This window comes from Lipotes vexillifer, unplaced genomic scaffold, assembly GCF_000442215.2.
Source record: "Lipotes vexillifer unplaced genomic scaffold, Lipotes_vexillifer_v1.1 scaffold368, whole genome shotgun sequence".
Lineage (NCBI taxonomy): Eukaryota > Metazoa > Chordata > Mammalia > Artiodactyla > Lipotidae > Lipotes > Lipotes vexillifer.
In genome coordinates, this window is record NW_006770215.1 from 774,964 (window position 1) to 790,305 (window position 15,342).

Consider the following 15,342-nt stretch of genomic DNA (forward strand, 5'->3'; position numbering starts at 1 on the left):
GGCAACCAGATGAGACCCACCCACCAGCATCTGTGTCCTTATGCTTTGCCTTTGCTCCCAGCACAATGGAAGAATAAACTCTACAAAGGCCAACCCCTCCACCTGTGCACTAGAATTCATTCTCTCTTCCACTCAGTTATATTTCTCAAACAATTCTCTCTTGTCTCTCTCACATCATCAGATTTCCTCCTCTTCTGTATCTTTCCTATCAAAGAACAAACATGCCAACCCTACTCTTCCCTTCCCCCACCAAACAGAAGCATAAAACCTCTCTTGACCTTACCTCCAGTTATTATCCTATTTTTCTCCTTCTTTTCATTGCAAAACTCATCAAAGGAGTCATCTATATTCATTGTCCAAGTACTTTTGTCCCATTTTTCCTGAATCGAATCCAAATAGGCTTTGCCTCCCACCATTGCATGAAAATAGCTCTTGTCAAGATCCTTCTCACTGCTAAATTCAGTGTCCAATAATTCTCTGTCCTTATTTTTCTTAAACTCTCAGCAGCACTGGATATAGTAGATGGCCCTCCTCATTGAAACACTTTCTCCCAGGATCTCTTGGTTTCCTTCTATTTGATAGATGCTTTTTTCAGACTCTTTTGCTGGTTATTCCTCACCTCCCCAGCATCTTAACATCAGAGAGCTCCAGGCTTCAGTTCTTGGATTTATTCTCTTCTCTAGCTATACTCACTCCTTGGTGATGTCATTCAGTCTAGTGGCTTTAAGTATTGTCCATACACTGAAAATTTATATTTTGAATCCAGACCTCTCCTCTGAACTCCATATTGGTATTTCTACTCTCTATGTCACACCTCCACTTAAATGGTAAGTGGGCACCTGGAACTTAACATGTCCAAGACTGAACTTATAATTCTCTCCCCCAAATCAACTCCTCCCTATTTTCAATGCCAGTTAATCATACAAATATGCTTCTAGTTTCTCAGGCCAAAACATTTGACTCATCTTTTACTTCTCTCATAATCTAAGTTGTCAGTAAATTCTTTTGGTACTACCTCCAAAATCTATCCTGAATTCAAACATCTGAACAACTCCACCCTTACAACCCTAACTCAACTCCCATCATCCTTCACACTGTGTTACTGCCTCCTAACTGCTCTCCTGACTTCCACTCTTGCCACCAACACTCTATTCTCAACACAGCAGACAGAATGACCATGTTAAAACATCCGTCATGTCACATTAGCCTGCTCATAATCCCCCATTGGCTTCTTCTTTCTATTAGAGTAAGTCCTATAAGATCCTCTATGAACTCTTTCTGTGAGCACATCTCCTACTACTCACACCTTGCTGGAATATGCCATGCACACATTTGTCTCATCATTTATTGAAGTTTTACTATATTCTCCCCCGTGTATATTTTTTCTTCCTCCATTTCATGCAAGAAGTCTGGTTCTTTGGGTCTCCTTTGCCTCAGATTACCTTACAATTATACTTAGGCTGAACTTTTAAATTTAAAAATATTTTATTTTCCTAAACCATGCCATTGAAGAGATTATGGTAGCTGACCATAATTATGGTAGAAAGAGGGTAGAATATTTTTAAGAATTAGCAAAGAATAGAACAGCAAGCCCACAATTGAGGAAGAAGTGGAAATTTGTGACAACTAGCAGGAAAACCTGTTTCCTGTCAGCTCTTGGGGTGTGGCAGGACCACATCCGTGGACCAGCTGAAGAGTGCACTAGGGTAGTGGATTGAAATCTCGCCATTGGGTTCTGGCTTCAGTAAAGATGCTGAAGCATCTCCTTCTGCTGGAGCAGAAGGAGACCTTAATTCAAGGAACTAATACTAGCTTGAACAGTGAGCATGTCAAAAGTGGCCATGAGGGATGGGAAGTTAGGCTCTACATGAAAGATTCCAGACACTGGTGAAATTTTGAGAAGAAGGGACCCCTGTGACACTTAAGGTTGACATTCCCATCAGCCCAGTGTGTTGGAAACTCAAAGTCTGATTTAATTTAAGAAAATGAAGAGCTAAATGTCTACTGTGAAAGAGGATTCACGACTCTTTCCTAGGTTTCCTTTTACCAGTTTTTCAGAACATAGATTTACAGCATCTGTATTATAAGTTGTTTGAATAATACTGTAATGCTGAATCACTTGGGATTCCAGTAAGGAATATAATAACATTGCATTGTGCATTGATTATATACTTAAAAATTAAAGGTGTTTCAATCTGTAATTATTTTCTCATACAAAAATTTCCAAGTCATATAGTTTTAATTAAAATGGTAAAATTCAAATACCTCAATTCCATCTGGAATAGTGCTAGCAGTGCATTCTTGTAGGCATTGTCAAAATCATCAAATTCCATCAAATAACCCCCAAACCTAGAGCTTTCCTTGTTTTGTAGCCTTGAAACTCTTCAATCTTTTCAACAGAGCAAAATCATGTCAAAATCATGACACAACAAGTCACTCCTGCACTCAAAGCCTTTCAAGTGCTCCTCATTTCACTCTGACTGAAAGCCCAGATCTTTACAACAGTGTACAAGACCCTCTATGAGCGGGCACACTATGTTCCTGCCCATCCAGTCCCCTAATATCCTCCCCAGTAGCTCATTCATCTCCACCTTTTCTGGCCTCCATGCTGTTTGTCAAATATTCCAGGCCTGTTTCTACCTAAGGACCATTGCCTTTGCTAGTCCCTCTACCTGGAACAGTCTTCCCAATACATCCACATTTTCAGCTCTACTACCTCCTAGCTGTGATTTAGAGCAAATGGTTTCACCTTCTATGCCTCATTTTCCCATCTATAAAAGGAGGAAAATAACAATGCTTACCCTAAAGCTTTGTTGGAAGGACTAAATGAATTAACATACCAAGAGTACTTAGAACAGCACGTGGCATAGCGTGAACACTACGAAAGCATTCACTAGTACAATTTGTGCTAAAAGCCCCAGCAGGTATTTTGGATCACCTGATCATCCCTTCATAAAACAATGCTGAAAGTGTTTTTTCTGAGGCACATCAATACATTTTTCCAAATTATAAAATGTAAATTAATATGAATCTTGGTGGTAGAAATAATTCCTAATATAAATTATAATTGTTTACAGAATTCTTCCTCCTAAATTACTAAAACATATTCAACAAATTCATAAACAGAAAACTCTCTCTTCACAAATGTTTGACACCAACGCATACTAACAATGATTTCACTTTCACACTCACAGTAAGGCTTTTATGGCACTGAGATACCTGAAGTGCCTTCTCATTCATGAGAAACATGGAAAATTATCTTCCATATGGATTTAGAAGTAACTATATTTTACTGTGGAACTAATCATTTGAAAATTGGTCACAGCACAGTGGTAAAAATATCTCTAAATGCAGAGCTATTTGTATTCAAATGTTAACTCTACAACTTTACAGCTGTGTTAATGAATAAGCAAGTTTTTTATCCATCCTAAGACTTACTTTCCTCAGCTTTTAAATAGGAGATGATGCTTACTAAGCTTACTTTTCAGAGATGTTTGGAGGATAAAATGAAATAATGTACATTAAAATGCATTTTAAAATATTATCAATAGTGATAAATGTGTTCGGTATTTACAATGTGCCATGCACTGTATTAAATAATTTATATAAATATTCTTATTCTCAGAAAAATGATTATTTTGGAACATACTTTGAATATCCTCATTGTTGGATAAAACTGAATCTTGGAATTCAAGTAACTTGTAATTTAAGGAGATATTAAAATTTCTACACATTAGTATTCTTTCTGAAATGTGTGATTGATCAAGACAATCACTGCAAAATTATATTAGAGATCACAAAATTCACTATATTCAATGTAATACATATTGTGAAATAACTAACACCTATTTATAACATAAAAAATAACTTTTGCCTGTATATTACTTGAAATTAAGTGTACCAATAACAATATAGTAACATGGTATAATTTTTTTTTACTTTCAAACCAAGGCTTTAATGTATAATGAATGTGCTAAAATGTTCTCCCCATTTGTGGAAAAGCAAGAGAGCTAGTTTTTAAGTATTTCTTTCACAGATACACTGTTCAGAATTAATCACAAGTTTTTACATTTTGTAAAACATCTTTTATGTTATCTTTTACAGTTATATTCAATACAGAAACACATTTTACCACAGCACATGTTATACATACAGTATGCATCATAATTTATTGAATGGGGGAGCAGAAAGGAAATAAAAAAACAAAGAAGCAAACAAATACCCTTTTCCGAGTCTTCTCTTTCAGGAAAGGCCGGATCACGGTATACAGGGCATGGATATACCATGGTTGGTTGACAAAATGAATTCCTCCAAATCGTGCTGGGAAACTATCCTAGAGTAACATGGCAGGGAAAAAAAATCAAAACACACTTTAAAACACTGAGAAGGTTTACGGAAGGCCGTATGGTATACAAATTTGTTATTCCGTACACTTAAATGATTATGTGTATAGCTAAGGAGAAGAAAGAAGGAAGAACCTTAGGAAGAACCTTACTGCAATTAATCATTGTAACTTTCATACAGAAACTGAAGCAATATGTAATAAAGCACATCTTTCTCAAGAATAGGTTGTTGATAGGAGTTTCAGCATTTTTAGGAGTGCCATGTTTTAAGCCTGCAAACTGCTAACAGTCATTATAGGCCAAGAAATATAAGTAAAAGGCTTTAGAAATTTGTCAGATAATGAATCTATGTTAGATAAGTGTATATTAAAATGTATTTAAATTAAAATGTTTTATTAAATTTCAATGTAGTTATCTATAATGTGAGGACGGTCAGATATCAAAACTCACTTTATTCTCTTTATTTTATTACCAACTTTACTATAAACACTGTCCTTTCCTTATTCCAACTACCAAAAGAAGGAAACACGCTTAAGCAAAATAAAAACCTGGAATTGTAGTGTAAGAAATTTGCACATGCATTTTGCCAAGTTAAATGAAAGTTAAACCCTCTGAGCTCACCCAACAGGAGGAAAATGGGGCTATCACAAAGCCAGCCTCTCCTTCAGCAAGAACTCAACCACGTAAGGTTTGCACCTGAAGTGGTGTAGAGGTGTTTGCCTCCTTTCTGTGACTAAATAGGTGCATCTCAAGTCCACCCCCAAATCTGAAGAGAATCCCTAAGCTTAAATGTTGTTAAGTTACAACATTTGACAGTGTTACGGATTCTATGTAAATGGACCTAGATTTTGCTACTGGTTCAACATTCCACGCTGAACTGACTACAAAGGTCTCCTTTAAAAAACTGTACCACTAGAAGTGTCTCTTGAGTGGCATCATAATAATTGGCATATATCTAGATTCTACTGAGAACATAAACAGGAACAAAAGAGAAGAAACTGAAATAACTGTAAATCTATTTTCTTAATTTAAATTTTCTCTTGAACGAGATTCAAATGATTTAAAAACACGCATGGTGTAACATCATTAAATTATTTTGTTTTTAGGGGACACTTATGAGCATTAGAAATTAATTAGTGATTTTATATATTGATTTTTAGAGTCAACAAACATTTTTTCTGCAAAAAAATTTCTATCTTTGAGAATAACACACTACGAAAAAACCACAGTTCTTCAAATAATAAATACATTCGTAAGCTGTGTCTTATTTTATGTCAGTATCTTACCTCTTTTATAAATTTGTAACTTTCATTCATCAAGAGTATTACAAAACAGAAATGAATCAGGTAGAAATGCAGACATAGTGTCTTTTAATTTTTTTATTTTTATTTTTTCAGCTAAATATGCTTTTATTTTCATATGAAAAAATACATCTGACTTCCACATAGCAGGTTACTTTTTAAAAAATTTTTATTGGAGTATAGTTGCTTTACAATGTTGTGTTAGTTTCTATTGTACACAGGCATAGAGAACAAACATATGGATACCAAGGGGGAAATGGGCGGGGGGATGAATTGGGACATTGAGGTTGACATATATTCACTATTGATACTATGTATAAAATAGATAACTAATGAGAACCTACTGTATAGCACAGGGAACTCTACTCAGTGCTCTGTAGTGACCTACATGGGAAGAAAATCCAAAAAAGAGGGGATATATGAATCATATATGTATATATGATTCATAGTGTCTTTTAAAATTATGACATTTTTAACATTTTATACATAAAATGAAGATAAATAATGTATATACAATAAAGAGAATACTAATATGTGCCCTCCACTCAGCTTAAGAAATAGAATATAATTGGTAACCTTGAAGATCACTGTATTTATATAGTCTTTCATTTCCCCCACATTTTGAAATTTTACACTGTATTTCAAATATAAGGATTTCTCTTGCTTATATCAATATTTTATATTTTATTTTATAAATGTTATAAATATATTTTTATTTTGCATATTTTATATTTTTGCTATATATATCATATATATGGCATATATATGATTGATATATATATATATATATATATCCCTTAAAACATACTGTTAAGTTTTTTAAGTACTTAAGCTTTATAAAAATGTCATAGTGAATGTGGTCACGTAACAGTGTTTTTGCGGTTCATTGTATTTGAAATTTAAACATGTTGTGCATAGCTATAGTTCATTGTCACTGTTGTATGGCATACCATTGTATGGAACACCACAGTTTATTTTCTTCTGTCCCTACACATTGTTTTCCAAATTTTCGGTTTGTTTTGCTATCACCAACACAGCTGCTCTGCAGACTTCATTCTCAGAAGTGTCTCTTGTGCATGTTCAGGTGTATGTGCAGGGTATTTATCTAAAAGTGTTAACGTTGAGTCATAGAGTGTATACCGTTCAACTTTACAAAATTGTTAGGAGCAAACTGCACCAATTTATACTCCTCTTTCCCCCAGTAATGCAGGAGAGTTCTGGCTGCTCCACATACTACACTTGGTATTATCCATCTGTCTAACTTCTGCCAATCTAGTGGGTGTAAAATAGATTCTCGTGACACTTTAATTTGTTAGTTGCTTGGTCTTTGCTTATTTTAATTCCATCATTAATAACACTGTTTGATAACATAACCATTTTACACAGAGGTATTTTGTTTCTGGGTCCTTGAGGGCCTGAATTTGTTATCTATGCTGGTCTTGTTCATGATATCTTGTTTATGGTGGATCATATTTGGCTAATATTAATCCTTGGGAATCCTGAAAGATCTAGTTTGAGGATGCTTTTCTCCCGACAAGATCTATATTAGCTCCCACTAGGTTCTGTCCCTGGATATGGGAGAGGCAGAGAGGTTCCTTAAATGTTTCCTGGCCAGTAGGGATTTTCCCAGCACAACCTTTCCCTAAGGATGCAGCACCTGGAGGAATGCAGGTTCTCACATCCAGTCCCCAACTTGCCCTCAGTGTGTGCAGGCCTCACGTCTTCTCCTGCCCACTGCACACCCCCAGCAATCATTACTCTCCAAAACTCTAAGTTCCTACAGTCAACATTGGCCTCCAAAACCACTCAAGCTTCCCTTATTCTGTTTCTTTTCAGTAGACTCCATGTGCTTGTCTCTGTTGGGACTTGTTTTATGTTCACCAGAGTTCAGCAGAGCAACTAGACATATTTTCATTGTGATTTATTCAACACCTTGGTGCTTCATGGCAGGGAAATCTTTAAGAATTTTTAACCTACAGCACTACCTAAAGCAGAACTACTTAGTACACTTTTAAAATATACTCCTGAGTGAGCATCTGGTCTCTAGAACAAAACTGAATGAACACCAGCTACCAGGTTTTTAAGCCAGAAGTCTTAGCTCAGCGATTTTTAAACTTTGAGAACCACTTGAAGGTCATGCTTCTTCTACTGTGAACAAAGAATATACACATGTGAACACATAACTTACACATGATGCCATGGATTCCTTGGACACATCTTTCAATACAGAATGACTTGGTCAGTACCAAATCACAGTTAAGGCAGTGTGAAAGAGAAAGGAAAGCACTGACTTTGCAATCAAGTAGACCTAGGTTAAAATTCTGACTTAACACTACCTCTGTGTTAAAAAGGTATCAAAGTATCAAAGTCCAAAGCAAGGACATAATACTTGATTCCTTCCTTTCCTCAGTGTGATATGACTCCTTTCCTTGCTCTTGCCCTTCTCCTTGTGGTATTACCATTATATACATGGTACACCTTTTGTAGTTGCCCTGCAGTCCTGGGATATTCTGTTCTGTTTTTTTTTTCCCTTTGTTCTCTTTGCATTTCAGTTTTTGAGGTTTCTATTGATATATTCTCAAGCTCAGAGATTCTTTCCTTAGCTGTGTCCAGTCTGCTAAAAAGCCTATCAAAAGCATTCTTCATTTCTGTCACAGTTTTTGATCGCTAGCATTTCTTTTTGGTTCTTTTTTAGGATTTCTTCCTCTCTGCTTACATTGTCCATCTCTTTTAGCATGCGGTCTAGTTATTCATTAAAGCCCTTAGCATATTAATCATAGTTTAAAATTCCCAGTCTAATAATTCCAATATCTCTGCCATGTCTCATTCAGATGCTTACCCTGTCTCTTCAAACTTTGTTTTCTACCTTTTTTCAGTTATGACTTATAATTTTTTCTTGATAGCCATGCATGATGCACCAGGTAAAAGGAACTATTGTAAAAGGCCTTCAGTAATAAAATGGTGAGAGGTGGGGGAAGGTAAAGCATTCTATAGTCCAATGGATTAGCTCTTGGGCTTTTAATGATCATGTGCCTCTGGACTGTTAACTCACAAGTGTTTCTTGATTTTTTTTCTCCCCGCTTGGATGGATCAGGATGGCTAAAGTACCTGGAGTTGGGTATCTGCCTTTTCCCATGTGGAAGACTAAAGTTGGGAGTTTCCCTGCCCCGCAGGTCAGTTAAGCTCTAATAATACCCCGGCAGGTTAGGTTCTGGTTACCTGGTTTCTCCTGAGAGCAAGCTTTGATGAGTAGAGCAGAGTGCTCTGGCATATGTAAAAATGGTTCCTTTTCCCCTCCTCCTGATGCAAACACAAGGAGATTTTTCTCAAATATTTACTGTGAGAACTTGGTCAAGGTCCTGGAGGTAAATCCCACAAAAGTGTGGAAGGCCCCCCTATACCTGCTCCTCTCCCCGGGGCTTTTAACTCTCAGCATTTTATACAATAAGCCTCCAGCAATTCGTCATTAACAATTCAGGCTGTCCTTCCCCAGATTTGTTCCCACGTAGGTTTCTGATCATGGCTTTCTGCCCCAATAAGCTAAGACTCCCTGTATTCACCTGTTTCTCTAATCCTGGGGGGGAGGGGATTGCCCTGTGTCCTCACACCACTTTTATAGATCTAAGAATAGTTGTTGATTTTTCAGTCTGTTCAGTTTTTTCCTTGTTAGGACAGAGTGGTGATTTCCAAGCTGTTTATATTAGGAACTGGAAACCAGAAGTCTGATCCCCTTTATTTCTGATCACACCTCAGGTCTTGCAGTATTTATGCCTCCACCTCTGTGTAGCTTCATATTTTCATATTCACCTTCCATATGATGCTAGTGTGATCACAGTAAAATCCGAAACTCACTACCTCCATTCCACTCTTTAGTACCATGTCACTTCCCCCCATCCCCTTCACGTCTGTTCATGTTCACATGCTGTTTTATCACTTGTTGATTCGGTTCCTTCTCATATGCATCCCTCCCTTTTTGTATCATCTGCTCTTACTAATCCCTTAAGAATTAGCTCAGGCAACATCATTTCCAGGAAGCTCTTTTGATCCTTTTCCTGACTTATCCCATTGCTCTCACATCAAAGCCCATCTCTACCATCACAGTGCCTAAGTCCATCACTGCACTTGCCATGAGATACTAAAATTGTCGCCTCATTTGTCTGCCTCCACTACTAAATTGTGAGCTCTTTGAGTGCAGAGGTTGTGTGTTGCATATAGTCTGTTGGTGCTGGGCCTGGCATCCATTTCCACCTACTTCATGCCCCACCTAACAGAGCAGGGGATGGAAGGCTAAAACAGGAATCTATGTCAGCTAGGGCTCTGACTAGGTGAGATCTGTCAATGAGATGCACTTGAATAAGATTTAAAGGACTAAAGGGAGGCAGCAGTCACCTTCCTGTGCAATGACAGCTGCTAAGCAAGCTCTAGAAGAGCAATTGTTTACAGTAGTATCTGCACACCACCTTCCACTTTCTAGTTACCCCCTTTGGAAGGTAAAAGTCTGCTGGGACATTAGCAGTAAGAGGGTGAAGACATCAGTTTCTTGACCTCTGAATCACATCTGCAGGGTTGGGACCTCAAAACCAAGAGAGCAGTCACAGTCCTCTGTAATTTTCATTCCTCCTGCTCTTCCAGTGAGGTTTTAAGCACTCACTCACTGCATTTAAATCCATTTTTCCTTGAACTATCCAGAGAGATTTCTGTTTTGTGCACTGAATGCTGATCCTGATTCATCCTTCTACTTCCAGCATTTTGAAAACCTGTGTATGTGAATGTGTGTGTAAGCTAGATGAATATTTATTAAATGAAATACATTCTGATATTTATTATTTAAGTAAACTATTTACATTCTCTGAGCTACAATTTCTTTATCTGCAACATGGGAACAATATTTAACAGGACTGCTAATGGCTCACCATTGGTACCACTCATTGAGCCCACCTTCTTGGTGCTGAGCTACCATATTAACTCCCACTTTACACACGTGGAAATGACCACGGTGGTAATTTTATAATATAGTTTATTGGGCAATTGTTTGGCCCTAAAAAACACTACATAGTACAAAATAATAATCAAAATATTAAGAATATACAGTATGTTGATCATTGGCTCTGGCCACACTGCTCTTCACTGGAGACAAGGAAATAAGTGCTTTGCAACTAGTGAGAATATAGCCAAAATGGGCTGAAAAGAGTTAATAGAATTTCTACCTTCCAAAAGCTTTTGCCAATTCACCTACTTCCATTCGTTTTTCCTTGAGCAGAACACTTTGTGCTTGAGGTACAGATTGTGTGGCCTGAATTCTTCAGTTAATGGAAACTTGACCCGCCAAAGCTCTAGTGGAACTCGGCATCTCTCCAAGCCTCTGCTGACCACAAACTCAAATAAATATCCTTCTTTGGGAGAAGATGGATTTGGAAGTACTTCCAGCGTGTAGTATGTGGGTTCCCTTAAGAGTTGACTCTGCCATGGCAAACAACTGCAAAATGAGCTCAGTCAAAGCAAAGCCTTGGTCTTCTCCTCATTGGCATAAAAACACTAAGAACACAAGAGACTTTGGCACCACGGGCACCATATAGAGGGGTAAACATATTTATATCTACCAAATATACATAAGAGAATTATTCACATATTTCTAGCAAAAAAAAAATACATTTGCCCTAAATATCTAGCTATTCAAGAAAAAAAAAAAAATTAGAGAATCTGAACTATTAGCATGTAACTCAAATTTTTAACTGATTTTGATGAAATATAAACATTGTGTATTAAGATTAACACTACTAGGAGTAAATTGTCAGATTTGAGAACATAAATCAATATAGTTTCTGGTGTAATTAAAGGTTGAGGTAATAAATGTGAGGAAAATGAACTTTTCTATTATTACATCACAACTCTGGTCTTGTTTCACAAGTAAGACTGTCTAGAACTCCTAAACCAGACCGTCTACGGTTCCTCAACTTCTTCTTAAACTTATCAACTGGGTTTAAGAATTGTCCTCAATGTGAACATAGGCAAAAATTGTATTTGTAACTCACCCATTCAGAATTAAATCTATTCGGCCTTTTTTAATGTTTGTTTTTCTTTTCCTCTTTTCTTGCACTTTTTGTAGCACTTAGTTTCAACTACTATATGCGCTATGGCAAGATGCATTTAGTGATAAATTGTAGCACCAGCACCTAGAAATTACAACTTTAATTCCACAACTCTACCTCTGAAGTTATACTAGGATCAAAAATATTGGACTATTCTTTTATGATGCTTTTAGAATAAATATAAAACATGCTTGTTGTAGAAATTTTGAACACAAAATAAAATACAATTTTTTTTTTTTTTTTTACGCGGGCCTCTCACTGTTGCGGCCTCTCCCGTTGCGGAGCACAGGCTCTGGACGCGCAGGCTCAGCGGCCATGGCTCACAGACCTAGCCGCTCCGTGGCATGTGGGATCTTCCCGGACCGGGTCAAGAACCCGTGTCCCCTGCATCGGCAGGTGGACTCTCAACCACTGCGCCACCAGGGAAGTCCTCATATCCGTCTTTTAGAATGTTGTACTAGCTATTTGTCTACATGTTGTACCCATCTTCAGAAGCTTAAGATTCCTGAATGAAATCACGTTTGTTCTAGTTCCAAAGCCCTGCTCCCATTCCCTACCACTAGCACCCTGCGCAGCGTCTGCAACTGAAAAGAATGGAACAATAGTTGTGATCCCATATATTTAGTGCCATCAATAGTGGACAGACAGATCCAGGCAAGTCATTCAACTGCTTTCACAAGGGAAACAAAAATTTTTACCAAAACATTCTAACTAGTGCCTTCTGCCAAACTGCAAGAAGACAGGCAGGAAAGTATTTAATTATCAGCTAATTGGTATGTCTTTTTCTGTGCCTGTCTCATGACTGGTAATAAGCCATATGTAAATGAATGTAAGTGACATTGAAAACAAAGGATCTTGACCCTGGTATGGAGATAAGAGAGTTTACATTGAAATCGTACACATGCAGGAGGATGCTTCATCTCCATCCTCTTAAGTTGTAACTGTCCATTAAAACCTCATGCTATCCAGGTAGGCATCAAATAAAGGAACTTAGATGAAAAAAAATTGTGTAGAAACAAAATTTCACCAAAAGGAAGTAATTGCTCTGATACGTAGGGAAACAATAATGATTAACATTTTCTACAACCAGTTTGTTTAACATTTAGAGTTTGTCATCAGAGAAAAGAGAAGAAAATAAGCGAATGGTTGGAAAATGACTAGTGAATTCCTGTTTCAGGAAACAAGTCAGCCTTCAAAGATATATCACATTGTATTCCAAAATAAGCACTTAGCAAAGCTTTTTGTTTGATGAACAATCTCTGAAACAAAATGCATGTAAATTACAGATTTAAATTTTTATGATTCCTCAGAAAACAGTGTCTTAATTTTAATAAGTGTTTTAAGAAACATGGATTAACCGTGACGGATCATTTAAAAGAGTGATGAATAGGATACATTAATTTCCCATTAATAAGTGATATTCTTTTTAGAATTAAAAATTTTTGAGATATGAATACATTTTGAAATGATTTTACCCTTATAAAGGTTAAAATCTTAAATCCAAATACACACTAAAATATAGATAACTTTTTATGTTAAATTTTTAAATTTGAAAATTGATGTTCTTAGATTTGCATTTGCAAACTTTACAGTATCTGTTTGTTTTAAGACCTCTGGCAAAATGTCAGCTATTGTTTAAAGTGTTTATCATGAATACAACTGTGTCAACATGAATTTCTATTAAGGGTGATCAACAGAATGTGCTCTACCCAAAGGCAAATGCATATCATTTACAACATTTCTATTTTAAAAAATAGCCACTTTCCTTCATCCTATATGCATCAGTATTTGGCTAAAGAAGATTTTATGGCACCACGACTCCTAATAATGTCTCTTTTGCCCTGTCACTCTCCTTTTATAAAATTCAGTTTCCATTATAGAGATATGCTAGCTTTGTTCTTTTTCAGTTTTGTCTAAGGGTGTTCTCTGTTTCTTTTTTTTTTTTAAGTTAATTTGAAATGATGCCCAAGTGCAAGTGCAATGATGTTGCCTGATATTCTCCTTTCTGGGGAACATAAAAGAAAATTTAGAGGGGCTCAATGGAGGGCTCTATCCTGTCAATGCAAATAACTAGGAAAACTGCTATAGGATCCTAAGGTATTAAATTATCATGTCCTTTAAACTGTGAGTGGACATGTGCTGTAGGGAGAGCAGGTCTCACACCAACATTTTGAAGGCAGAGGCATTTGACTGCATTGCTTTGGTGATTGCTTGGACTGAGAGAGTCTTCCAACTTCCGCTCCAGAGGTCTAGGAGGAAGCTTCTCTGGGTCACTCAGAACCCAGTGGTGGCCAAGGACTGCTCCAGCTCACAAAGCTACAGGCCTAGAGAAAGGAAAGGAGTGATCCTTTCCTCATCCAAGACGGCACATGATTATCATCTGCTCACATGAAAATGAGAATTTTGTAATGTTCTTATTGTTGTAATTTTAATGTAGACCATCATTTCCCAATTTTTAATTTTGTTATAAAAATCTTAAATACAGTATAGTTCGCTTGCCTAAATCTACAAAGAATAACCTCACTTCCTCTCTCACCAGTAAATTATCACCTGTAAATAATGATTATACACTAATTCCACAGGAAAAAACACAAATGTTATTCCATTTTTTCCTATTCCTGCTGTGTTTCAAACACATGTATTGAGGTAATCCATAACACTCTTGGCTTCTAGGTTCCAGGGATAAATCCACGTACCTATTAGGTAAATGTCTCTGTCAGCAAAAGTATTCCTGTCCCTTCCTCTCAGCCACATAATCAGAATTATTAAATAGACCAGAGGGATTACTATGGAGAGAAAGCCTACGAGAGTACATTATGACTATATGATCAGGGTCTCTGAAATTTGTGGGCTGGAACTGACTAATCTTTCTCAAAATCTCAGGTATATTCTAATTCCAGACAAATCACTGCTTTATTATTGTGTTCTTGTGCCTATAGTTGATCATCTGCTATTGGTTAACTTTGGTTCAAGTACAACCCTTCCCATCCTGTGAGGAACCCTGGAACACAATGTTGGTATATTACAGTGGATAAATCCCTATACCTAGATAAAACTCTCAAATTACACTGGTGACACAGTGACATCAACTTTGCACGTGGAAGAGTATGTCTGAGTCTTGAGTACAGTAAAATACAGACAACTTAAAGTGGGATAGTATAAAAAATATTCCTCCTCGAAAGAGCACTACCTAGATTAAAAAGTTTCTTAAAGAATAACCAACACTGAAAATTAATTTGTAGCATGTTTAGTCATCACATAACTGAAAGCAAGAAGATTTCTCTTTCATGAGCAAAATAAGGTGGTATTCTCCCCAGCTATTTTTTCTGTCAGAGAAGGTTGAAAACAGATTGAAACAAATCACAGCAACAGAGCCTTGACACGAAGACACAAGACTTATTTAAGTTAGTCTCTGCTGGTGTGTGCCTGGTACATGCGGGAGGTGAGACAGCCAAGAGGACAGGACACAAAGCCATTCTCACACCTCTTCACCATCCATGATGTACCAGTTTTAATCAACTATAACAGCAGGAGAGAACCCAAAGTCAAAAATACCACCTTGGGCTTCCCTGGTGGCGCAGTGGTTGAGAGTCTGCCTGCCGATGCAGG

At 37.0% G+C, this 15,342-nt stretch overlaps 1 protein-coding gene across 1 annotated transcript in view; it reads right to left on the bottom strand.

Moving 5' to 3' along the window:
• CLVS2 (clavesin 2) overlaps nucleotides 1-15,342 on the bottom strand; it is a 65,462-nt gene that overhangs the window by 10,216 nt on the left and 39,904 nt on the right. Inside the window, exon 4 of the mRNA XM_007446047.1 lies at nucleotides 4,223-4,333. Coding sequence (XP_007446109.1) covers nucleotides 4,223-4,333 — 111 coding nt within the window. The remainder of the gene's footprint in view (nucleotides 1-4,222; nucleotides 4,334-15,342) is intronic.